Source organism: Podarcis cretensis, assembly GCF_951804945.1.
Source record: "Podarcis cretensis genome assembly, chromosome: 12".
In the NCBI taxonomy this organism is placed as follows: domain Eukaryota; kingdom Metazoa; phylum Chordata; class Lepidosauria; order Squamata; family Lacertidae; genus Podarcis; species Podarcis cretensis.
The window spans coordinates 9,263,285-9,289,113 of NC_137181.1; the positions used below are offsets into that span (position 1 = coordinate 9,263,285).

General features: G+C 46.8%; 2 protein-coding genes across 2 annotated transcripts in view; one reads left to right on the forward strand and one right to left on the reverse strand.

The window, feature by feature from the left end:
- Window positions 1–25,829, reverse strand: part of XIRP1 (xin actin binding repeat containing 1) — a 282,674-nt gene that overhangs the window by 54,844 nt on the left and 202,001 nt on the right. The gene's annotated exons all lie outside the window — the stretch shown is intronic.
- On the forward strand, window positions 575–19,543 carry MYD88 (MYD88 innate immune signal transduction adaptor). Its single transcript, XM_079947044.1, has 5 exons — window positions 575–986; window positions 4,669–4,803; window positions 8,243–8,423; window positions 12,437–12,528; window positions 13,226–19,543. The coding sequence occupies exons 1-5, from the start codon at window positions 644–646 to the stop codon at window positions 13,378–13,380; spliced, it is 906 nt and encodes a 301-aa protein (XP_079803170.1). The 5' UTR covers window positions 575–643; the 3' UTR covers window positions 13,381–19,543.

Genomic DNA, 25,829 nt, shown 5'->3' on the forward strand with positions numbered 1-25,829 from the left:
CAATGGGGTGGGGAGGTTTTTTTAGTAGCCATGGATACCCTCTCCTCTATCAAATTTAATAAATAATAACTGTGTGTTGGAGAGAAAGGGTTATTGGTCTTTGTTTTGTATTTTGTGTTCTATTTTCTTGTTGCAATCTTCGGGCTATGGCAGAGCTTTGCAAACTTTTCCTGATGGTGACATGCTTTTTTTGCATGCATCATTTCACAACACAGTAATTCAGTTTTACTTGCAAATTGTCGCTTAAACTAACCCCTTTCCAATCCCCGGGAGGAACGTGGGGAGCGTTCGCGCGACAAACCTACACACTGCAGCTGTATCGACACAGTTTGGAAAGCTCTGGGCTAAGGACAATGCTCAAATTTTAATAACTAATAACAATTTTAGAGCCGTCTAGCTTGGCGTGGCCATCCCTGCCTCTCGTGGGAGCGCGCGTCCCATAGCGTTAACCACTAGGCGCATCTATTCTGAATCTTCCAATCTGCTGGACGGATGCATCCCGCGGCTGAGCCGGCACCAAAAGCGAAACCGGTTTGGAGGCTCATCATCTCCTCCTCCTGCTCCGCCCCGTCGGGGAAGTTGCGAAAGCGGCCGCGGGGACAGGAAAGGGAAGGCGGCGAGGCGCGAGAGAGCCCGGCGAGTGATGGCGGAGGTCGCTGCTGTTGGCGCCGCTGGCGCGTCTCCGTCCTCCCCGTCGGAAGAAGACTCGGTGCCGCTGGTGGCGCTCAACTACTCGGTGCGCCGCCGCCTGGGGCTGTTCCTCAACCCGCGCGCCCCGGTGGCCTCCGACTGGACGGCGCTGGCCGAGGAGCTGGGCTACGACTACCTGGAGATCAAGCACTTCGAAGGCAAGGCCGACCCCACCGAGAGCCTCTTGGCCGACTGGCAGAAGCGCTGCCCCGGCGGCGCCACCGTGGGCCGCCTCCTGGGGCTGCTGCGCCACCTCGGCCGCCGAGACGTCCTGGCCGACCTGGGGACCAGCATCGGTGAGCAAACAGGGCCCGGGGACGCCCCTGATTCTCGCCCTCCTCCCGTCCCGTCGATGCCCCCTCCGCCCCAGTCCAAGGGGGGACACCTTTCTCTCCCCGCGCCCTCTTTTACGCACGGCCTCTCCAGAATGAGCGCCCTGTTTTACGCACGGCCTCTCCTTTCTGTTGCGCCCCAGTACCCAGTTTCCAGCAGAGGAGGCATTGCGCCCATCCTCCGAGCGGCCGGGGCGTCGCCGGTTGGATTTCTGCCTGTAAGGTAACAGTTTCCCGGAGAGAGAGAGGAAATGGCTACCGATATTCTTCCTCCCTCTTCCTAATTTCTTGGTTTTGTTTCCTCCTCGTTGTTTAGCACTCCTATTTGAAGGTGTTTTGGTTCCGGGTGTGTTTCTGCAACGCTGTTGCTTTTGTTTGTTTGCTTTAACTTAAAAACATTTCATGGGATCATAGAATTACAGAGTTGGAAGGGGCACCGAGGGTCATCTAGTCCAACCCACTGCAGTGCAGGAATCCCAACTATTGACAGATGGCCATCCAGCCTCTGCTTCTAAACCTCCATTAAAGGAGAGTCCACTCCCAAAAAGCTCTTACTGGAAGACCTTTCAGTGGGTGTTTGAGCTCTCTGCTCTTAGCATCAGAAAGTTCCTTGTGATGTTTAGCCAGAATCTCTTTTCTTGTACAGTGGCACCTCGGGTCATAGACGCTTCAGGTTACAGACTCCGCTAACCCAGAAATAGTACCTCGGGTTAAGAACTTTGCTTCAGGATGAGAACAGAAATTGTGGCGCGGCAGCAGTGGGAGGCCCCATTAGCTAAAGTGGTACCTCAGGTTAAGAACAAACCTCTGGAACGAATTCAGTTCTTAACCTGAGGTACCACTGTAACTTGAATCCATTGGTTCCAGCCCTACCAGAAGAAAACACACTTGCTTCATCAAGAGAAGGAGCTGTACAGCTGAAGGGTCCCTGTTCCTGCCAATCTAGCAGTTCGAAAGCACATCAAAGTGCATGTAGATAAATAGGTACCGCTCCAGTGGGAAGGTATACAGTGGTACCTCTGGTTAAGTACTTAATTCGTTCCAGAGGTCTGTACTTAACCTGAAACTGTTCTTAACCTGAAGTACCACTTTAGCTAATGGGGCCTACTGCTGCTGCCATGCCGCCGGAGCACAATTTCTGTTCTCATCCTGAAGCAAAGTTCTTAACCTGAAGCGCTATTTCTGGGTTAGCGGAGTCTGTAACCTGAAGTGTATGTCACCTGAAGTGTATGTAACCCGAGGTACCACTGTATGGCGTTTCTGTGCGCTGCTCTGGTCCTGCTGGCCACATGACCCGGAAAAACTGTCTGCGAACAAACGCCAGCTCCCTCGGCCAGTAAAGTGAGATGAGCGCTGCAACCCCAGAGTCGTTTGCGACTGGACTTAACTGTCAGGGGTCCTTTACCTTTTTACAGCTGCATTCCCGAGTACTTCTACCCGGCTATGGCGTACCCTTTGTCCATCGTTAAAAAAACACAACAGCAGCACCAAGGAATGAGAGCCCAAACTAGCGACTGATATTTGAAGCAGCAACAAAATGTAAAGTTTGGCGTCATTTTGTGTTTTGTTTGCTGCATTTATATCCTGCCTTTTTCTCCCAGGGACTTCAAGCTGGCATATATGATTCTGCCCCTTCTGGGCTCTGCCCCTCCTCTTTCAGTCCCAACAACAACCCTGTGGGGTAGGTTAGGCTGAAAGACGACTGTGACTGGCCCAAGGTCACCCAGCGAACTGCATTCCTGGGTGGGAATTTGAACCCGGGTCTCCAGGGTCCTAAGCCGGCACTCTAACCACTGCACCACACTGCCTCTCTTGCATGGCTGTAGGTTGTGCTTGCTCCTGCAATCCTCAATCTGCATTTTTAGATGCTGTTGCACTGTTTCCCACAGGTAGATTTGATTTAAAATGAATCGATTTAAATCACGATTTATATCACTAGTCAGTAAGACTTGATTTCAGTCATATTTTTTTACAGAAAGACTCATTCTTGTTGGTATAATCTTAATATTTACAACCAAATGAAGGTTGCATTTTTGGAATAATAAATTTTCAGAGTAGTTTTTACAGATAATTATGAAATTATTGTGAGGTTTAATAAGTTAACTGTTTATACATGGACAACTTTTCCGCTGTACTTTATCGAAAGGAGAAAAATAATCAATTTTATTATTTAAACAATCTATTTAACTAAGACAATAAGATAGCATAGGTATCCATGTTTGTTAACTGATGTGGTTAAACAATTTTTTTAAAAAAACTTTGAGTGCTGGCACATATGAAAAACTTAAAACAAATCCTTATTTCCTAATGAATAGTCTTTGGACTATAATGTAACTTCAATAGAAAGACTTTTTCCTCCAAGAGCATTTTATTTTAAAAATCCAATTTAAATTTTAAAAAATTGATTGATATATAAAAATATTACTTTTATTTTTAAAAAATCATTGATTTTTATCCACCCTGGTTTCCCATCAGCTCCAACCAGCATGGCCAATGCTCAGAGATAGTGGAAGATGCAGTTCAAGAACATCTGGGGAGCCCAGGCTCATTATCCTTGCCCCAGAGTGTTCTTCAGTGCCTAACACATCCAAGCCCCTCTGTCTGTCCTCAGTGGCAGCCTAGTGTTTGCTACAAGAAAGTTCCCAACCAGAGCAGGTGGAGATCTTCACCTGACCTCTGCATGCTAGTTGCATGAGGTTGAGCTGATTCTTTTTTAAAAAAATAATTTTTATTCATTTTAAAACATATTAATTGTCATACATACCACAAAATGTCACATCTTATACAATTTTGGGGCTTCCATCAGCACCTCTGATGAGCCCCCATTTTTATGATTTCTTCTGCATTTCTTAAATTCATATTGCCTTTAATTATCTTAACTAGCATCGTCCTTTTCATCCAATTATGCAATAATTCAAATTATTCACCTCACAAAACTTCCTGCAAACCTCCAAATGTAATCTGATCATCACAATTACTTTTCAGATAGTCCGTAAATTTACGCCAATCTTCTGTGAATCTCTGGTCCCGCTGGTTTCGAATTCTTCCCGTTAGTTTATCTAATTCTGCATAGTCCATCAATTTCATCCGCCAACCTTCTTTCGTCGGTAATTCTTCTTGCTTCCATTTTTGTGCCAGTAATATTCTTGCTGCCGTCATTGCGTATAAAAACAGCTTACAATCATTTCTATTTATATCATCCCCTACAATGCCCAATAAAAAAGCTTCTGGTTTTTTAATAAATGTATATTTCAACCTTTTTTTCATCTCATTGTATATCATTTCCCATGTGAAAAAGGTGAAAAAGGTTTTTCACCTTTTTACATTCCCACCACATATGGTGAAATGTTCCTTCTTTTTCTTTACATTTCCAACATTTATTGTTTACCTTATACATTTTAGCCAATTTAATGGGTGTAGAGATTGAGCTGATTCAGGGTCAGTTTGGGCTTGTGCGCCCCCATCATTGGCTTTAGGGTATTGGCCCAGGAAGAGAGATTTAGCCTCCTCCTTCCTCCAGCCCACATTTCCTGTGTTTGTGGTTTAGCACTGAGCAGAGGAGGCTGTCGTGCGGACGGGCCCTGAACTGCAAACGAAGCATACCCAGAAACATGCCTTATTATTATGGTTCTCTGTCTCTTTGCAGAAGAAGATTGCAAGAAGTACCTGCGGAGGAAACAGGAGGAGGAGGTGGAGAGGCCCGTTCAGGTCCCGGCGGTGGACAGCAGTATCGCAAGGTCATCGGAACTGCAGGGCATCACTACGCGAGATGACCCCCTTGGTAAAAGAAAAGGAAAAGACCATAATAATAATAATAATACTAATAAGTTTTTATTTATACCCCGCCCTCCCCAGCCAAGGCTGGGCTCAGGGCGGCTTACAAGCAATAATAAAAACAAGTTGAATGATTACAACTTAAAAACAAAATTAAAATATTGAAACATTAAAATATTAAAATGTAGCCTCATCGCAGGAGGAGAAGAAAAAGAAAAAAGAAAGAGAGGGAGGGAATCAAATTGGCTCCAAGCCAAAGGCCAGGCAGAACAACTCTGTCTTACAGGCCCTGCGGAAAGAAATCAGATCCTGCAGGGCCCTGGTCTCATGAGGCAGAGCGTTCCACCAGGCTGGAGCCAGAGTTGAAAAGGCCCTGGCTCTGGTTGAAGCTAATCTAAATTCCCTAGGGCCTGGGACGACTAGGGTGTTGCTATTTGAGGCTCTCCATGGGGCATACCGGGAGAGGCGGTCCCGTAGGTACGAGGGTCCTAGGCCGTGAAGGGCTTTAAAGGTCAAAAGCAGCACCTTAAATCTGACCCTGTACTCCACCGGGAGCCAGTGCAGCTTGAAAAGCACTGGGTGAATATGCTCCCATGGCAGAGACCCCGTGAGGAGCCTCGCTGCAGCATTCTGCACCCGCTGGAGTTTCTGGGACAGCTTAAAGGGCAGCCCCGCGTAGAGCCAATTACAGTAGTCAAGCCTGGAGGTGACCGTCGCATGGATCACTGTGGCCAGGTCGGGGCGGGAAAGGTAAGGGACCAAATTAGATTATTTGATTCGGAAAAGATGGTCTGGGTGTGTGAGAGAGAACAGTGTTTATGCAGCCACTGAAAGGAAGAGGAAATGAGATAACTTTCCCACCTTTTGTGGCTAGGGTTGATGGGCGCCTAATTTTCTGGCAGGGCTCCTGAACCTTTTAACGGTTTTGCAGCACAGGCAGAAATTCACAGGTAAAGCTCCCGGCCCCACACAGATTGCACCTCTTTGAAGTGCAGCTGTTCAAAAGCACCAGGTAAAATGCCGTATACAACACTAACGTCTCGTATTAAACGGAACTGACCTGCAAAAAAGACTTTATAACCTGAAAAAAGAGACTGATGCGCATACTTTTGCAAACAGAGAAAATCTTTAATGAAAATTATTTTAAAAAGAAGCAAAGAGAAAAGCACCAGGTAAAATGAGCACAATCTATCACACTCTTTTTAATAAAATAAAATCAAATCATGGTAGCTATTGGGAAATTAATAACACTATTGAAAAAAGAAACAGTTAAAATGCTGCATTTTGGGAAACCAGTGGACCATTGAGCATAGCAACATGACGATAAACATGCAGCTAAACTAAGAGAGAAGACATGTGCAAGCAAGTTTTTCTTTGACCTCGGTGTTACTGCCCATGGAGGCGCCTGCATAGCTCATCAGCCTGTCTAGAATTCGTCCTGGAGGAGGGTGCTCTGTAGAGCAATGTGTTAAATGGATTTTGAGCTACATGTACCATATTTTTCGCTCTATAGGACGCACCAGACAATAAGACGCACCTAGTTTGGGGGGGAAGGGACGCAGGTGGCGCTGTGGGTTAAAGCCTCAGCGCCTAGGGCTTGCCGATCGAAAGGTCGGCGGTTCGAATCCCTGCGGCGGGGTGCGCTCCCGCTGCTCGGTCCCAGCGCCTGCCAACCTAGCAGTTCGAAAGCACCTCCGGGTGCAAGTAGATAAATAGGGACCGCTTACCAGCGGGAAGGTAAACGGCGTTTCCGTGTGCGGCTCTGGCTCTGGCCAGAGCAGCGATGTCACGCTGGCCACGTGACCCGGAAGTGTCTCCGGACAGCGCTGGCCCCTGGCCTCTTAAGTGAGATGGGCGCACAACCCCAGAGTCTGTCAAGACTGGCCCGTACGGGCAGGGGTACCTTTACCTTTACCTAGTTTGGGGGGGAGGAAACCAGAAAAAAAAATTGAATCTCAGAAGCCAGAACAGCAAGAGGGATCTGGCTTCTGGGATAGCCTCTTGCTGTTCTGGCTTCTGGGATAGCCGCTGAAGCCTCTCCCGGGCCCTGCCCTGTGCCCTGCATGAAGCCTCTGCAGGACAGCGGGGAGCCTTCGTGCCCTACGGAGGCTTCGTGGGGGCTATCCAAAAGCCAGAATAGCTAGAGGGAGCGCTGCGCAGCACTCCCTCTAGGTGTTCTAGCTTCGTGCAAAGCCTCCGCGGGGCACGGGGAGCCTTCATCCACGTGTCCTGCAGAGGCTTCTGGGACAGCGGAGGGCAGCGGGATGAAGGCAGGAGGCTTTGCGCAGCTAAGCCCAAAGCTAGAACAGCGAGACGGAGCACTGTTCTGGCTTCTGGGACAGCCTGCATTTGCTCCATAAGACGCACACACATTTTCCCTTACTTTTTAGGAGGGAAAAAGTGCGTCTTATACAGCAAAAAATAAGGTGATTGCCAAGCATCTGTTACAACCGGGATAGTTTACATGCGGTTTGCAAGCAGCTACTTTCCTGCACTCCTGTGGCGAGCGGTTACATCCTCCAGGTGACTAGCAGGGAAGGTATACAGCAAGGTTCTTTTAGGTCTGAGGACGTTTCACAGCTCTATGTGAGCCGGGGGACGGTAATTTTTGAGAACTTGTGTGCAAGGCTGGCTCAGACGGGTAACACTTCCCCGCTCCCTCCATTCGCGCCAGTGTGCTATAGTGGTTAGCGCGTTGGGCTAGGACCTGGGAGACCAGGGTTCGAATCCCCACTCTGCCATGAAATTCACTGGGTGGCCTTGGGCCAGTCTCTGCTTCTCAGCCTCACCTACCTCACAGGGTTGTTGTGGGGTTTAAAGGAGGAGGGGGGTGGTCCATGTTTGCCACCTTGAGAAAAAGGGGGCATATTGATGCAATGAAGGCCTAAATCAGGGATGTCCAACAGGTCGATGGTGATCTACAATCCATGAGGTTTTGGTAGATCACGGATGATCTCTGGCTCCCTTTCCTCCTGCCCCACCCCTTCGCCCCGCCCATTAAGCCCCCAAAATGGGGCTTTCCTCCTCCCTAAAAAAAGCTCAACAATTATTTTGAGCTGAACCCCCCAAAAAGGGGGCAGATCACTGCCAGTTTTTAATTCTGAAAATACCGTATTTTTTGCTCTATAAGACTGACTTTTTCCCTCCTAAAAAGTAAGGGGAAATGTGTGTGCGTCTTATGGAGCAAATGCAGGCCGCGTAGCTATCACAGTCCAGAACAGCAAGAAGAATTGCTGCTTTCACTGCGCAGCGTTCCCTCTTGCTGTTCTGGCTTCTGAGATTCAGAATATTTTTTTTCTTGTTTTCCTCCTCCAAAAACTAGGTGCGTCTTGTGGTCTGGTGTGTCTTATAGAGTGAAAAATACGGTAGACAGCAGTCTCTTGAGAGTTGGCATAAATGAATGCATAATGTCATCTAGTGTTGTTTTCGTTGTTGTTTTAATTCAGGACAAACGGTAGAGATGTTTGATGCCTTCATCTGTTACTGCCCGAACGACCTTCACTTTGTGCAAGAGATGATTCAAGAGCTGGAACAGACAGAGCACAAGCTGAAGCTCTGTGTGTTTGACCGGGATGTCCTCCCCGGAACGTGCGTCTGGACCATCACCAGCGAACTTATAGAGACGCGGTGAGTTGAGGAATATGCACCCAGGTGGGCAGCAATGGAAATATCCACCGTGCTTCCCACAGCTCTCTTGGTTTGTTCCCAGTTACCGTATTTTTCGCTCTATAGGACACACTTTCCCCCCTCCAAAAATTAATGGGAAATGTGTGTGTGTGTCCTATGGAGCGAATGCAGGCTTCTTGGCTTCAGCGATAGCAACGCGAAGCCTCCGAAGCGCAGAGGGAGCGCTCCCTCCGCGCTCTGGAGGCTTCAGGTTCCTTTCGCTGAAGCCGGGAGAGTCTTCCTCTCCTGGCTTCAGCAAAAGGAACCGGAAGCCTGCGGAGCGCAGCGGGAACTCGCGCTGCGCTCCAAAGGCTTCCGGGATCTTTGAGGTTGGCGGTGGGGGAAAGCAGTGCTTCCCCCCACCGCCAGCCCAAAAGAGCAGGTTGAAAGGCATTCTAGAATAACTAGGAACTAGTGAACAAGCCTAGTAGGGACACGGGTGGCGCTGTGGGTTAAACCACAGAGCCTAGGACTTGCTGATCAGAAGGTCGGCGGTTCGATTCCGCACAACGGGGTGAGCTCCTGTTGCTCGGTCCCTGCTCCTGCCAACCTAGCAGTTCGAAAGCACGTCAAAGTGCAAGTAGATAAATAGGTACCGCTCCAGCGGGAAGGTAAACGGCGTTTCCGTGCGCTGCTCTGGTTCGCCAGAAGCGGCTTAGTCAGGCTGGTCACATGACCCGGAAGCTGTACACCAGCTCCCTCGGCCAATAAAGCGAGATGAGCGCCGCAACCCCAGAGTCGTCCGCGACTGGACCTAATGGTCAGGGGTACCTTTACCTTTACTAGTGAACAAGCCTAGTTTTTAAAAATGTATTGCATTCCTTTCTATTATTTTAAGGCTGGGGAAAAGTGGCTGTAATATTTATTTGCTTTAGGAACTTTTATGCTGCCCATCAACACTTACTTCATTCATTCATTTATAATTGAATTTATAGCCCACCTTTTCCTCCAAGGAGCTCAAAGTGGCTCACATGTTTCTCTCCCTCAGTTAATCCCAACAAGTAGCAGGCAGGCAGAATCTATTGCTGTGAGTTAGGTTAGGCTGAGGGGCAGTGAATAGCCCAAGGTTACCCAGTATATTTCATGACAGAGTGGGGATTCGAACCCTGGTCTCCCAGGTCCTAGACTGACACTGTAACCACTACACCACACCGGCCGCCGAGGGCATTTTCACAATGTATTTTTATTATATCTACTTGCTTCTAAAGTTTGATTTTTTTATTGGTGTTTTAAATAATAATTTGTGCTATTTTATGTGAATCGCCTAGTTTTCATTTCTTTTTGATCAAGTGGTCTAGAAGTTTTGTTGAATAAAAAGAAATAAAACACTCCCCCTCAAAAAACTACACAGTAAAAATAGTAGTGATAAAAAAAGGAATTGGCAGCATAGAACAGCCCAGAAAAAAAACTGAGAATTAAATCAGTGCTGAAAAGGTTGTAATTTAATGGATTTTATCATTATCTGTGGGGACGCAGGTGGCGCTGTGGGTTAAAGCCTCAGCACCTAGGACTTGCCGATCGAAAGGTCGGCGGTTCGAATCCCTGCGGCGGGGTGCGCTCCCGCTGCTCGGTCCCAGCGCCTGCCAACCTAGCAGTTCGAAAGCACCTCCGGGTGCAAGTAGATAAATAGGGACCGCTTACCAGCGGGAAGGTAAACGGCGTTTCCGTGTGCGGCTCTGGCTTGCCAGAGCAGCGATGTCACGCTGGCCACGTGACCCGGAAGTGTCTCCGGACAGCGCTGGCCCCTGGCCTCTTAAGTGAGATGGGCGCACAACCCCAGAGTCTGTCAAGACTGGCCCGTACGGGCAGGGGTACCTTTACCTTTACCTTATCATTATCTATTCAGTCCTGCATCCTATTCTCACAGCGGCCAACCGGATGCCTGATATTTATTTATTTTGTTTATGAATTGCTTCCAGTGAGGCATCCCAAAGCAATTTAGGATATAAATTAAGTAAAACAGTTACTTTAAAAAAAACAACAAAAAACTACCCACCTGCATGTGTCATATATAAAATAAATTGTAAGGCTGTTGTCATGCTGCAGTTCACATGGCTGCCTGTTGGTGGCTGTAGCAACTCCAGCATGATGACAGAACGGCAGGCAGGCAAGTCAGCCAGCAGTGCGGGCGGAACATAAAACCAATGAAATCCAATAGAAATACCAAGTGGAATGAAGAAGTCCATTTAGAAGTATTCCTATGGCAAGCTCAGAAGCAGGACCTGAGCACAACAGCACTCACACACACACACACACACACACACCCCTGCAATTTGCGGCAATTGATTCCTTACTGTATGCCATTCCCAGGCGCCACCTGGATATCGGGAGATTGTGGTCCGAGCATTTTTAAATGAATGAATGGTCTTCAAAGCCCAGTGATGTTTAAGATGGAGACAGCCAGAGGGAGCAGCTTTTCCTAAGATTGTGTAACAGTAAGCCGGAGATTTGGGATCCCTACCTACCTCTGCAACTGGTCCCATCACCTCCTGGCAAATAGAAGGGGAAGAAATGGAGGCAGTGAGAGATTTTACTTTCTTGGGCTCCATGATCACCGCAGATGGTGACAGCAGCCACGAAATTAAAAGACACCTGCTTCTTGGGAGAAAAGCGATGGCAAACCTAGACAGCATCTTAAAAAGCAGAGACATCACCTTGCCAACAAAGCTCCGTATAGTAAAAGCTATGGTTTTCCCAGTAGTGAGAGATGGACCATAAAGAAGACTGATCGCCAAAGAATTGATGCTTTTGAATTATGGTGTTGGAGGAGACTCTTGAGAGTCCCATGGACTGCAAGAAGATCAAACCTATCCATTCTTAAGGAAATCAGCCCTGAGTGCTCACTGGAAGGACAGGTCGTGAAGCTGAGGCTCCAATACTTTGGCCACCTCATGAGAAGAGAAGACTCCCTGGAAAAGACCCTGATGCTGGGAAAGATGGAGGGCACAAGGAGAAGGGGACGACAGAGGACGAGATGGTTGGACGGTGTTCGCAAAGCTACCAGCATGCGTTTGACCAAACTGTGGGAGGCAGTGGAAGACAGGAGTGCCTGGCGTGCTCAGGTCCATGGGGTCACGAAGAGTCAGACACAACTAAATGACTAAACAACAACACCATCTACCTTTGCATATGGTCACAGAGAAGAAGAGGAGAAGAGGCTGACAAATACTTTACAGTCCGTATTCATATAGTCAGGCTCTGCTTTGCAGTTTGGGTTGGATGCAGTTTTGGGGCTAGATTAAGATGTTTCTTGTCACTTTAAAGTATTGGGACTAGGCAGATGCAGAAAGGGAAGGCAGATGTGCGGAGACTAAAGAGAAGATGTGCATATGTGGGGAGGAAATGGAGTGCCTTGTGGCCTATGACCCACACATCTTTCAGGCTCCCCGTTACCCACTAGGCCAGAGGTCCTTAATCTTTTTTCGTTAAGTACTTAATTCGTTCCGGAGGTCTGTTCTTAACCAGAAACTGTTCTTAACCTGAAGCACCACTTTAGCTAATGGGGCCTCCTGCTGCCGCCGCGCCACCAGAGCACGATTTCTGTTCTCATCCTGAAGCAAAGTTCTTAACTTGAAGCACTATTTCTGGGTTAGTGGAGTCTGTAACCTGAAGCGTATGTAACCTGAGGTACCACTGTACACTGGGAAACAAAAAGAAACAACTTGATTTAAAACATACAACACAACCGCTTTATAATGTGATCACGGGACATCCAGGAAGTATAAAACAACACAGCTACAGAAGAACAGGAGTCATTCTCAAAACAGAGTATTGATTGTCCTTGAATCTTCCCGCCATTCTTGCCATTCTCTCCTTTGAGGACCACTACACTAGGCCGTATCTAGAGCTCCGAAAACGCCCCGTTCCCTGTTGGTCAGAACACTTCCAGTTGCCTAGGCTTCATCCTCTCAGTTGTCCGCTCACTTTTCACAAACGTGTTTTCTCTGTTCTGTGTTTTTTTTAAAAAACTTCAGGTGCCGGAAAATGGTGGTAGTGATTTCGGATGACTACCTCGATAGCGAAGCCTGTGACTTCCAGACCAAGTTTGCCCTCAGCCTCTCCCCAGGTAAACAGCTGCATGGGCTACCTGATCCATATTGTTGCTACTTATTTGTTAAATTTATTATCCGCTTCCTGTGAGGCACCCTGGAGCCTGTGTGTGTGTGTGTGTGTGTGTGTGTGTGTGTGTGTACGAAGGATGGAGTAAAGGTAAAGGGACCCCTGACCATTAGGTCCAGTCGTGACCGACTCTGGGGTTGCGACGCTCATCTCGCTTTATTTGCCAATGGAGCCGGCGTATAGTTTCCGGGTCATGTGGCTGGCATGACTAAGCCGCTTCTGGCAAACCAGAGCAGCGCACGGAAACGCCATTTACCTTCCCGCCAGAGTGGTACCTATTTATCTACTTGCACTTTGACGTGCTTTCGAACTGCTAGGTTGGCAGGATCTGGGACCGAGCAATGGGAGCTCACCCCGTCGTGGGGATTTGAACCGCCAACCTTCTGATCAGCAAGTTCTAAGCTCTGTGGTTTAACCCACAGCGCCACCCGCGTCCCTTATGGGGGGATGGAGAGGAAGGGGTAAAAGGGAAATTCTCAGAAAAAGGTTTTCTGAGAAATTTTGACTCTGCTCTGACGCAGAGCCTCGTTGGAGCTCAGAAAGGAAAGTGGGGGCAGCTGTTTCCTGCCTCTCTGTGAAAGAGAGAAGAAGAAGGTCTCAGGCCATCTCTTATGTCACATTCCCATGTTGGATTCCTCTTTCAGGAGCTCGCCTCAAGCGCCTCATTCCAGTTAAGTGCAAAAGCATGAAGAAGGAGTTCCCGAGCATCCTCAGGTTCATCACGGTTTGCGACTACACCAACCCCTGCACCAAGAAATGGTTCTGGATGCGGCTGGCCAAGTCCCTGTTGCTCCCATGATGCAAAGCCATGAGGCTGAGTGTCTTGCGTCGTGATTTGAACTGCGTCTTGAGGAAGGGAAGTTGGGGGGGGGTGGGCCTAAGTCTTTCTTAGCCTTTGCCATGAAACCAACTTGCGCTAAACCCTTGCCTCACGGAGTCTCCGAAACAACCCCGTTCCTCGGAAGCCAGTCCATTTTAAAAAGGAGGGCTAGAAAGTACTGAGAACTGAAGCTGCTCTTGAGGTTTTGGGTCGACGTTTCCTGATTTCAGCTGATTTCCTCCTTGCGAAACAGGGGAATTGAGAAAGAATGAACGCGGGCGGAAGAAAGCTTTCAACAGCTGCGGCTCGCAAAATGGCGGTGATCTTCTGCAAAGTGTCTCTCTTTCTGACAACTCAACAGCAACCTTTTTTTTTTACTAGCACAAACCAACAAATGGACTAACGTCCCCTTCCCCAGTATCCTGTTTCTGACAAGCCTGAGTTCCTAGTGCCTTAAAAAATAGAGATGGATCACTGGACTCCCAAGATCCACAACTTAAACCTGCTATTGTACAGAAGGATAACCAGATTCTGCAACTCTCACTGTCTGACATTTGCTGTGGGGTAGAGAATTATTTTACGTGTATGTGGTGGGCATTCCTATGGAGGAGTTTAGGTTTAAGTTTGAGGTGGGCATTCCTGAAGGATCTTAGGCAGATGGCAGGGGATGTATCCATGTGTGTTTGATCCCGCCCTCACCCCAACTGCATGCCTAGAATTGGACCAAGAGCCTGCCAATCCATTCTCTCCTTAATCAAAGCACTGCCTGAATCTGGGTGCCACAGCACTTCTCAACATTTTATAATGGCCAGTGGGGGAAGTGGATTGAAACTGTGGTCTCTGTTTTCTTTCAAGCTTTCTGCTTCCTAAACCTTGCCCTAGCACTTTTAAAAGCATGTTGGGATTTTCTGCTCTTTGGGTCCGTCGAGTTTCCCAAGAATCTGCCTGCCTGCGAAGCTGTGGATAGGAAGGAACCCCTACAATTCAAACAATATGTTTGCACTGCAATATGTTTGCAATTGTCATTTGCATTCTTTGCATAGCAGGCCTTAATTTGTGGAATTGCTGTCTGACAGTGCTAATCAGCACAGGGGCGCTCCTCCTTTTAGATATCACACTTTGTTTTACAGAGTGTTTTGCAGTCCTCATGGAAGGGCAGAAAGACTAGTGGTTATCTGGCACAACCCATTCTCCACGCTCACAAATGCACTCATCCTGTCTGGTGGCAGAAGAGAATGTGGCTCAGGCCACGTTTTAAAGTGACCTGACCTATGTGGACTGTAATGCAGTTATTAGTCAGATTGCTCACTTATCTGAACTTTGCAATGTAGTTTCAGTTGTTGCTTTTTTTTTAAAAAAAAAATGCATTTTCAGACACATTTAAAGGAGGTGGGGAGCTGCGTGGAGAAGCGCAACGTACATAATTTGGAGGGAAGAGCAAAATGTTTATTTTGTGAGGAATGCATACAGCCAAAATGCAAGCCCATAGGAAAGGCCAGATGTAGGGTGGTGCGTGTGAAATTGGCACAGACCTAGAACTGGCTCATCCACCTATAATTTGTTCCTTCCGCCCCCATCCATGTTTGCAGTCTGGACCACTCTGTGCCACAGCTTAAGAATTCCTTGCCAGAATTCTGAAAAGTAAGTTGCAATTGCTTCCATTGTACACATGGGGGTGTTGAGACTTTCAGGAAGCAACCCCACCCCCGAGCACACCAAATGAGTCCATGGCAGAAGTGAGACCTTTAGGTCTTCTCTAGATCCATTAATCTACCAGCAGTGGTGTGGACCTTCTTCCCCCATAGGCCAAGTAGGGGGTGGGATGAATGCTACATATACTGCATACTCCTTAGTGCTTCATTGGTAGATGGTACAGTCAATCAGCCCTGAGTGCTCGCTGGAAGGACAGATCCTGAAGCTGAGGCTCCAATACTTTGGCCACTTCATGAGAAGAGAAGACTCCCTGGAAAAGACCCTGATGTTGGGAAAGATGGAGGGCACAAGGAGAAGAGGACGACAGAGGATGAGATGGTGGGACAGTGTTCTCGAAGCTACCAGCATGAGTTTGGCCAAGCTGCGGGAGGGTGGAGGACAAGGGTGCCTGGCTTGTTCTGGTCCATGGGGTCATGAAGAGTCAGACATTACTAAACAACAACAACAACAGTCAATCACGATTAACGGCACACCATGGTTTGGTGTTACATGTTTGAGTCTTGGCTCTCAAGCTCTCCATGCTCCTCCCACATACTCTGCTTAATTAGTTAATTCCTGGTTTGCAACAAACCATAATTTGCCATTGCATCTGAACCAACAAACTATGGCTTGTGCTTGTTCTGCAAAACTAGAGCTCAAGCAGTGGTTTGCAGGGGAAGCACAAGCCATAGTTTATGGAATCATAGAGTTGAAGGGAAGCAAGAGGGTCATCTGGTCCAACCCCCTGCAAGGTTTGCTGCAAGCCAGGAAGTAACTGACTAACTGGATCTTGCGAGGGGAGGAATGAGTGTACGAGCGCTGAGTTGAGGGCCAGGGGTTAGCCAGTCTTCTACTATTATAAAAGCACAAAAAGAGATCTCATAGATGTGTTGCATGCTGTGCCAAACATTTCCATGAGTTCTAGCCCAGATATCAATATTGACAATAGCTCAATAGGAATAAGGGCATTTTCAGAGAAGATAGATTTGGATATTATAAGGGAAACAAGTGAGTTGTACAACAAAAAGGCACATTCTGGAATGCTGCTGTTCAGGATTACTCTGTTTCTTCTCCCTCTGTTCAACAACCAGCATTTTGTTGTGATGGAATATGCTTAGCCCCCATCAGGCCTTTTGTTTTTAAGGGTAGTCCTCTCTTTGGTACTTCTGCAAACTTTAGGGTTCCCCAAGCCTTCCTTCCTTGTGTGCACGATGCCATTTTGGCACACATGCTTAGGCAGACATGCTTAGAACATCACCAACAGAGGGAACGATTCTCTCCAAATAATGTGGTAAGTCAAAATAAAAGTGCCTTAGTTTCGTTGGGGCAAACTGAGTTAGAGAACAGTTCTGCTGCATTTCCTAGTTGACGTGTCTCGAGTTTGCATCTGGGAGGCTGCCTGCGGGAGACAATAGGAGAGCCAGTGTGGTGTAGTGGTTAAGAGCGGTGGACTTGTAATCTGGGGAACCGGGTTTGATTCCCTGCTCCTCCACATGCAGCTGCTGGGTGACCTTGGGCTAGTCACACTTCTCTGAAGTCTCTCAGCCCCACTCGCCTCACAGAGTGTTTGTTGTGGGGGAGGAAGGGAAAGGAGAATGTTAGCCGCTTTGAGACTCCTTCGGGTAGTGATAAAGCGGGATATCAAATCCACTCTTCTCTTCAATGATCAGAGTTCATTGAGGCTCTTTTTTATTTAAAAAAAATCCTGATTGAACTACCTCTCCTTGCGTGTGTTTACACAGGCTGGATTTGGCAGGGTATTCTAACCGCACCCTGTTGCTCACCATTTCCAGTTCAACTCGGCCCACTACGTGCTTGCTTTCAAATTTTTTGAACTCCACTCAACCCTGCCACCCCGAAAACGTTTTCTTTGTGACCTCCAGAAATGAAAGACGGGGAGGAATGGGTGCTCTGTTAATCCTTGGATTTTTCTCTGGGTGTGCATTCTGTATCCATCTGTGTACGGAGACATGTCCGAGGATGAGGAAATATAACAGAATAATTATAAGCCATGATAGCTGAATGGAACCTCCATAGAGAGGGGCACTGTACCTCTGCTTACCAAATACTGTGGGAAACAAGAAGGGTAGGCTGGCCCTGGAGTTGCTTGTGGTATTCAGGCTCTTTGTGGTGGTTTGCCAATAATATTAATATTATTAATAATATACCCCCCACCCATCTGGCTGGATTTCCCCAGCCACTCAGGGCAGCTCCCAACAGAATATTAAAAACATGATAAAACATCAAACATTCAAAACTTCTCTAAACAGGGCTGCTTTCAGATGTCTTCTAAAATTCAGATACAGTGGAGGCTCGCGTTGCGAATGTGATCTGTGCAGGATGCATGTTTGCAACCCGCAGTGGCGTGTCGCGATTCGGTGCTTCTGTGCATGCGCAAAGCGCGATTTGGCACTTCTGCACATGTGTGACCACCAAAACCTGGAAGTAACCCGTTACGGTACTTTCGGTGGGTCCGTAACCCAAAAAGACACAACCTGAAGTATCTAACCCGAGGTATGACTGTAGTTGTTTATTTCCTTGACATCTGATGGGAGGGCGTTCCACAGGGCGGGTGCCGCTACCAGGAAGGCCCTCTGGCTGGTTCCCTGTAACTTGGCTTCTCACAGTGAGGGAACTGCCAGAAGGCCCTCGGAGCTGGACCTCAGTGTCCAGCTCCGCCACTGGTATTCCTTCCAGGGAAAGGTGAATCTTAAGATAAACGCAAGCTCTTTACAAAATGGCGGTTCTCAGCATTCCGAAGAAGTGGGCTGCAGCGCAATTATTCCTGGGCAGGGAATAATACCCCATGTGATGTCTGTAAAACTAAATTGGTACATCGTCTGTTGTCCTTGTGTTGTATTACATTCCTGAGTGTTGCAGAGACCTTCCTTCAGATCCCATGCACTTTGAAATAGTTCCTATCATTATATATGAACGAGAGAGACTGTGACAGCTACTTAGAAAACAGGGAACTGTGTTTTCAAAGAAAATAATGACTGAAAACTGCAGCTGGGTATGCACTTAAACCACTTAACTCAGTGGAACTAACTTCTCAGTAATAGCACTGCACAGTCATCCCCTCCCCTCATGATTGCATGGTTCAGTTCTGCAATCCCAAAATGGTTTATACTCTTTCCCCCACTTCTTCACATGTCAAACTGGATCCTACAACGTGTAAGGATGGCCACTAAAAATTCATGGAGGACAAGGCTATGAATGGCTGCCTACCGTGATGGCTGTGTTTTTGGAATACCATGTGCTGGGAATCGCAGGTGGGCAGAATGTTTTGCATTCATCTCCTTGCGAGCTTCCCCTAAAGCATGGGTAGGCAAATTAAGGCCCGGGGGCCGGATCCAGCCCAATCGCCTTCTCAATCCGGCCCATGGATGGTCCGGGAATCAGCATGTTTTTACATGAGTAGAATGTGTGCTTTTACAGTGGTACCTCGGGTTAAGTACTTAATTCGTTCTGGAGGTCCGTTCTTAACCTGAAACTGTTCTTAACCTGAAGCACCGCTTTAGCTAATGGGGCCTCCTGCTGCCGCTGTGCCGCCGGAGCGGAGCACGATTTCTGTTCTCATCCTGAAGCAAAGTTCTTAACCTAAAGCACTATTTCTGGGTTAGTTGAGTCTGTAACCTGAAGCTTCTGTAACCTGAACCGTATGTAACCCGAGGTACCACTGTATTTAAAATGCATCTCTGGGTTATTTGTGGGGCATAGGAATTCGTTCATATTATTTTTCAAAATATAGTCCAGCCCACCACAAGGTCTGAGGGACAGTGGACCAGCCCCCTGCTGAAAAAGGTTGCTGACCCCTGCCCTAAAGCAACTGGAAGAACAGGACATTGGAGATGAGCCTTTGGTCTGATTCTTGTTCCTAAATCACTGCTGAATTTCTGAATGTTGAGGCACTTTCTTGTATATTTACCTTTGTGCATACATTTAAATAATCCAGCCCCAGGTTGATCTATTGTTGGCAGAGTGCTGCCTTTGAGGAATTCAGGTTCAAATGTAGGTCTAGGGTGGCCCTGGGCAAGCTGCTTGCTCTTGTGTTTATCTCGGCTTAAACCAACCACCCAGGTTTGCGATGTGAGGACCCAGCACTATTCTGAGCTCTTTTAAGAAAAAAAGAGATGGACAGTGGTACCTCAGATTAAGTACTTAATTGGTTCAGGAGGTCCGTTCTTAACCTGAAACTGTTCTTAACCTGAAGCACCACTTTAGCTATTGGGGCCTTCCGCTGCCACCACGCAATTTCTGTTCTCATCCTGAAGCAAAGTTCTTAACCCGAGGTACTATTTCTGGGTTAGCAAAGTCTGTAACCTGAAGCGTATGTAACCCAAGGTACCACTGTAAATGTATTTTTAACATTAAGGTCAAGGAGAATGCTTTGTATTAAAACCTTGGTTTAGCCACTTCGAAAACACTGGTAATAAACTGGTTTGGTTTAGTTGTTTGCCTTTGGGGGGGAAACTGCTTGTGGTTTAGAAAATGCTTACTAGCAATTGTAAGATGGGTGCAGAGTTGCACATACTTTATAGCAGCCCTCGGTAGCCATATTTTTGGGGAAAACAATGGCTCATGCTGGCTGCTGCTGATGGGAGTTGTAATCCAGAGCATCTAGAGGACACAGAAATGAAAAGCCAATTGTGCTCCGAAATGAACCAGAAGCCAGCATGGCTGTTTTAAAATGGGCAAGGTAAGTCTCCGTACCCAGCAGTCTAGCTGCAACATTCAACAGCCTCAACTGTTTCTAGTAAAGGGCAGCCCCATGTATAATTCAATGCAGTAGCTCAAACGAGGTTACCAAAACATGTCCTCAAAAAGAACACACTAGAGTTGGAAAGGGTTAGGGAAAGCACAATCGGAATGATAAAGGGAATGCAGTGATTCCCTGGTAAGAAAAGGTTGCAGCATTTAGGACTTCTTAGTTTAGAGCAGGGTTTCCCAAACTTGGGTCTCCAGCTGTTTTGGGACTACAATTCCCATTATCCTTGAGCACTGGTCCTGCTATCTAGAGATGATGGGAGTTGTAGCCCCAAAACAGCTGGAGACCAAAGTTTGGGAAACCCTGGTTTAGAGTGAAGGCAAGTTTATAAACTAGGACTTGCCGATCAGAAGGTCGGCGGTTCAAATCCCCACAACGGGGTGCACTCCCGTTGCTCGGTCCCTGCTCCTGCCCACCTAGCAGTTCAAAAGCACGTCAAAGTGCAAGTAGATAAATAGGTACCGCTCCAGCGGGAAGGTAAGCGGCGTTTCCGTGTGCGCTGCTCTGGTTCGCCAAAAGCGGCTTAGTCATGCTGGCCACATGACCTGGAAGCTGTATGCCGGCTCCCTTGGCCAATAAAGTGAGATGAACGCCGCAACCCCAGAGTCGGCCACGACTGGACCTAATGGTCAGAGGTCCCTTTACCTTTACCTTAAGTTTATAAAATTATGTATGCCACGGGGGAAATGGATGCAAAAATGTTTTCCTCCCTTTTTGGGACTCGTGGACACCCAGTGAAGCGGAATACTGGGAGATTCAGGATGGATAAAATAAAGTACTTGATTCACTAAGAACTTTGCTCCACAGGAGGCAGTGTTGGCTCACAGCTTGGATGTTTCACCTCCACGGAGGATAAGGCTGAGAATAAGGCTATCCGTGGCTACTTGTCATGATGGCTATGATCTGTTTCCACCGTTAATAATAATAATAAACAACTTTTATTTATAACCTGCCCTCCCCAGCCAAGACCGGGCTCAGGGCGGCTAACTCCAAATATAAAAACAATTTATTGAAATACAGCTTAAAAAACAAGATTAAAATATAACATTAAAATGCAGCCTCATTTCAGTGGAAACTCAATCAAAAACCTTTGGGGGGATAAAAATGTCAAGTCTTCACCAAGGCTAACTATCCAGACTGGTCCTACATGGGCCAGAAAAAAGCCAGGGAAGTCCCCAAATAGGAGTTCCAACACAGAAGGAGAAAGGAAAAGAGAGAGCGGGAGGGAATCAAGTTGATTCCAAGCCAAAGGCCAGGCGGAACAACTCTGTCTTGCAGGCCCTGCGGAAAGAAATCAGATCCTGCAGGGCCCTGGTCTCATGAGGCAGAGTGTTCCACCAGACCGGAGCCAGTGTTGAAAAGGCCCTGGCTCTGGTTGTGGCTAAACTGACTTCCTTAGGGCCCGGGACCTCTAGGGTGTTGCTATTTATGGACCTTAGGGTCCTCCGAGGGGCGTACCGGGAGAGGCGGTCCCATAGGTATGAGGGAATGAGACAGAATGTTTCTGAAACCACCTTTTGCTAGCAATAACAGGTGGGCAGAGTGGCTCTTGTGTTCGAATCCTGATTGACTGGCCACAGGATGCTTGGACTAGATGGCCCACTGGCCTGATCTTGCAGGGCTGCTGTTATAACAAGCTAACATTTTGTCATATAGCAAATACTGGCCGATCTCTTATTACACGGGACTTAATCATTTGGCTGTTTCGTCTTGCTTCTCTTGGGGTAAAGCCAGGCCTAGTTGGGTGTAGCCTGCATGCTCATACAACATGCTCAGAAAGGCATAAACGTTGACTACAATAGCCGAGAGGTACGCATTCTTGAATATATCAGGAGCAGCCTCGACCTTATTGGAGGACGAGATCCCTTTCTTCCTAATATAGTCATTTGTTTTAAAACCTCAGCTGCTGTGAAACTCTTCCATAACTATCCAGAGGTTGGTTCCATCCTCAGCCTGGGGGATTAGGTTTTGCACCCAGCCCTGAAAGGGGGGCTGCAGTGTGGGGATGGAGGGGGGGGAAACATAAATTCAGTTTGCGTTTAAAGGCAAACAGACTTAATGTGCGCTTTCCAAAACAGCATGCAAAGAGAAAGACAGCCATCTTTCGAGATTTATCCAAAATCTGGCGGTGCAGTTCTCCGGCTGAGCAGTGTGTAGAAAAATGTGTATGCTAAAGAATAAAGCAAGCATAGAATGCAGGTATTAGTAGCGATATACAAAAATACATTATAGCATATAGATGGAAACAGCTATGTATAGTGAATACTTATCTCCTTTAAAAAATTTTCACCTATGATTCTTTTCTTTCACTTCTTTATTTTTTCTTTGTTTCTCTCCCCCCCCCCCCCGATATCTTTCATTTCACTCCTTTATTGTGAATAGCATTTTATAGAGGTATAAATAACTGTAAATATGAAAAGAGACAAAATATTCTCTATTTTTTTTTCCTTGGTTATATGTATTTTCTTTTTCTTTTGTATTTTTCTTTTGTTGTAAATATGTATGTTTTCTAATTTGTACTTAAAAATTAAAAAAATACAAAAATACATTATAGCAGGGGAAGTTGCAGAATTGCATATATTAGGCAAACTTGCATGTTAGGAGAAATGTGAAGGTAAAGGGTGAGGAATTTTCAGGCAAAGTTTTTTTAAAAATGAATACCGGTAAATCACAAAGTAGTAGTAGTAGGAGTAGTATTAGACCAACCACTGACCCATAACGGCGCTAGATATGATTTAAAAGCCAACACAACGATTTCCCAAAGCTATTATAATCGGGGCAGGGGGAAGCCTGAGTTCTCCCAATGCTGTTAGACTGCGACTTCTATCAGCCCCTTCCACCGTGGCCACAGGTCAGGAACAGTGGCGTAGCGTGGGTTGTCAGCACCCAGGGCAAGGCAAGTAATTTGTGCCCCCTAACCCGTGGATTTGCGCCCCCTAACCTGTGGATTTGCCCTAACCCCAGATGTTGCGCCCGGTGCTGCCGGCCCCCCCCTGCACCCCCCACGCTACGTGACTGGTCAGGAATAATGGGAGCTGTAGCCCAGCAACATCCTTTTTAAAAATAAATAAATAAATAAATTTTTATTAAGATTTTAAAGATTACAGAAAAAAAAGAGAAAATAATAACAATCACAGAAAAAAAGAAAAAACAATACATATATATATATATATAAATCATCAAAAACCAGAAAACAGAAGAAAAAAGATAAAAAACAAGTCAAACCTGTACATCACTTACTTACATTCACTTATTTCCTTGACCTCCTCACGCCTCCCATTTTTGTATTCTAATTCAATTTGTTATTTCAGCAAATCCTTCCAACCTTATTTTTATCTTAATAATTTGTCTTAATATACTATAATTTTACATTCTCTCTAACACCAACTCATTTTAACTTAATCCTTTATCAAAACAAAATAAAAAAATTCCTTCCAGTAGCACCTTAAAGACCAACTAAGTTAGTTCTTGGTATGAGCTTTCGTGTGCATGCACACTTCTTCAGATACATGAAAGCTCATACCAAGAACTTAGTTGGTCTTTAAGGTGCTACTGGAAGGAATTTTTTTATTTTGTTTTGACTATGGCAGACCAACACGGCTACCTATCTGTAACTTAATCCTTTATGTCATTTCTACTAAAACCACATAATTTTCTTTTCCCAACATCTTTCTAGCAATCCTTAATTTTGCAATATTTTTGAAGATAAACTTTGAATTTTTTCCAATCTTCTTCCACCGACTCTTCTCCTTGGTCCCGGATTCTGCCAGTCTAGCCCAGCAACATCCTTAGGCCCAGAGGGTCTCCTCTCCTCTTGCAGTCCAAAACATCTGGGACAGAAACGGGGCTAAAATGAGAAGCTGCCATCTTTTATTATATGATAACGGCTTTTGGAGGGGGATAAGGCCATGCAGTCAGAATTCCCTTATTGCTGCTAATGAAATACAGTGGTACCTCGGGTTACAGACGCTTCAGGTTACAGACTCTGCTAACCCAGAAATAGTACCCCAGGTTAAGAACTTTGCTTCAGGCTGAGAACTGAAATTGTGTTAGCCCCATTAGCTAAAGTGATACCTCAGGTTAAGAACGGACCTCCAGAACGAATTAAGTTCTTAACCCGAGGTACCACTGTACACGTTCTACAGTCTCCATCGTACCGCTCATCTTTCAGGCACAACTTTAAAAAATTAAGTAATTTTTAAAGGGGTGGGGTTTTTTTTCTTTTTTGTTTCCTCCCCGCAACACACACTGCAGTAGAAAGTCTTCTAATAGGTGGGTTGTCCTTGTTTTGCTTTTCTGGCAATGTTCCCAAATTTCATTATTGGCCCTTATTTCCTGCTTCACTCCTGCATACCGGGTCTCTCTCTCTCTCCCTCCCTCCCCCCTCCCCCCATGTGTTCGATTCTGATCCTTCCTCGGTTTTTCTATACACAGAAATGTGCCTATTTTTAGCAGCCGTCACTCAGCTCAGTGACATTGTCCTTGGCCTTTAAGCAACAGCCACATCATAAGGAGGGGAGGGGGGGGGAAAGCTTTTTGCAGTGTGCAAATTTGCTGAGAAGGCACTAAGAGAGGCGACCCTCCAACAAACCTGTATGAACTGATGAGATGAAAGCGAGATTGCTACTCCTGTGGCGAAGGCTGAAGATCAACCAGAGGTCAAGGAGAAGCTCGGAGGTTTTTTTATCTCTCAGGGATATTGTCCCATCATCCAGAAAATTTGTTGTTGTTGTTTAGTCGTTTAGTCATGTCCGACTCTTCGTGACCCCCTGGACCAGAGCACGCCAGGCACCCCTGTCTTCCACTGCCTCCCCTGGCCAAACTCATGCTGGTAGCTTTGAGAACACTGTCCAACCATCTCGTCCTCTGTCATCCCCTTCTCCTTGTGCCCTCCATCTTTCCCAACATCAGGGTCTTTTCCAAGGAGTCTTCTCTTCTCATGAGGTGGCCAAAGTATTGGAGCCTCAGCTTCAGGATCTGTCCTTCCAGTGAGCACTCAGGGCTGATTTCCTTCAGAATGGAGAGGTTTGATCTTCTTGCAGTCCATGGGACTCTCAAGAGTCTCCTCCAGCACCATAATTCAAAAGCATCAATTCTTTAGTGATCAGCCTTCTTTATGGTCCAGCTCTCACTTCCATACATCACTACTGGGAAAACCATGGCTTTAACTATACGGACCTTTGTTGGCAAGGTGATCCAGAAAAGTCTCCTTTATTTAGATCCGGGGAGTTGGGGGGGGGCTACTATATGACCTTCCAGGTGCAGCTGGAACTGCAAGCACCGCCATCGCTGACCATTGGTGATGCTGGCTGGGGCTAATGGGAGTTTGGGGAGGGGCCCACAGGTTAGCCACCTGGATTTAGGTTTCCAAACTCCCCTAGCTTCAGAGTTGTCAGCCTGTGGCTTAAAAAATATCTGGTCTGTGGACAGAACCAATGGAGAAGTCAGGACAGAGACTCCTTTCTCTTCAGCATGGATGTTTCTGTTGGGAGCAAGCCAGCAACAAACCACAGAATAAGCAAAGTGAACTCTTTATTAGAAGAAACAGGATTTCTACACAGGTGTGCCGGGTCCAATGAGCACAACAACTCTTCTTGGTAGATTGTGCCCCATGAAGAAGTTGTGGAGACTGAAGGTCCCGACCTTCCTAAGTCTCCTCATCTTGTGAGTCTTTCCCAAGCAATCTGAGACTACGTCTGCCTTTGTTCATACCACTTCATACCTCTCCTGGTCCTGGGAGGTGAGGAGGGAAGGGATTTCGTTGCAGCAGGAGGGGGAACACCCTTGCTTCTTCTGCAGCCTGAGTCATCTTTGGCTTTTGGCCTTCCTCCTCTCCTGCTTCTGATTCCGAACTTCTCTCTGCCACAGACTCTCCCCACTCACTAAGGCCTGTTACCTCTTCATTTTCTGGCACCACCTCCTCCTAGTCTGCTCTCGATGACCTCTCGTTGTCCCACCGCCCCTCCCT

What these genes read in the sequence shown, in the direction of transcription:
- MYD88 (XM_079947044.1), top strand. Translation starts at nt 644, where the DNA reads ATGGCGGAGGTCGCTGCTGTTGGCGCCGCTGGCGCGTCTCCGTCCTCC. An exon ending in CGACCTGGGGACCAGCATCG is followed by an intron (nt 987 to 4,668) that starts GTGAGCAAACAG and finishes GTCTCTTTGCAG; the next exon opens with AAGAAGATTGCAAGAAGTAC. An exon ending in TGCCCTCAGCCTCTCCCCAG is followed by an intron (nt 12,529 to 13,225) that starts GTAAACAGCTGC and finishes TTCCTCTTTCAG; the next exon opens with GAGCTCGCCTCAAGCGCCTC.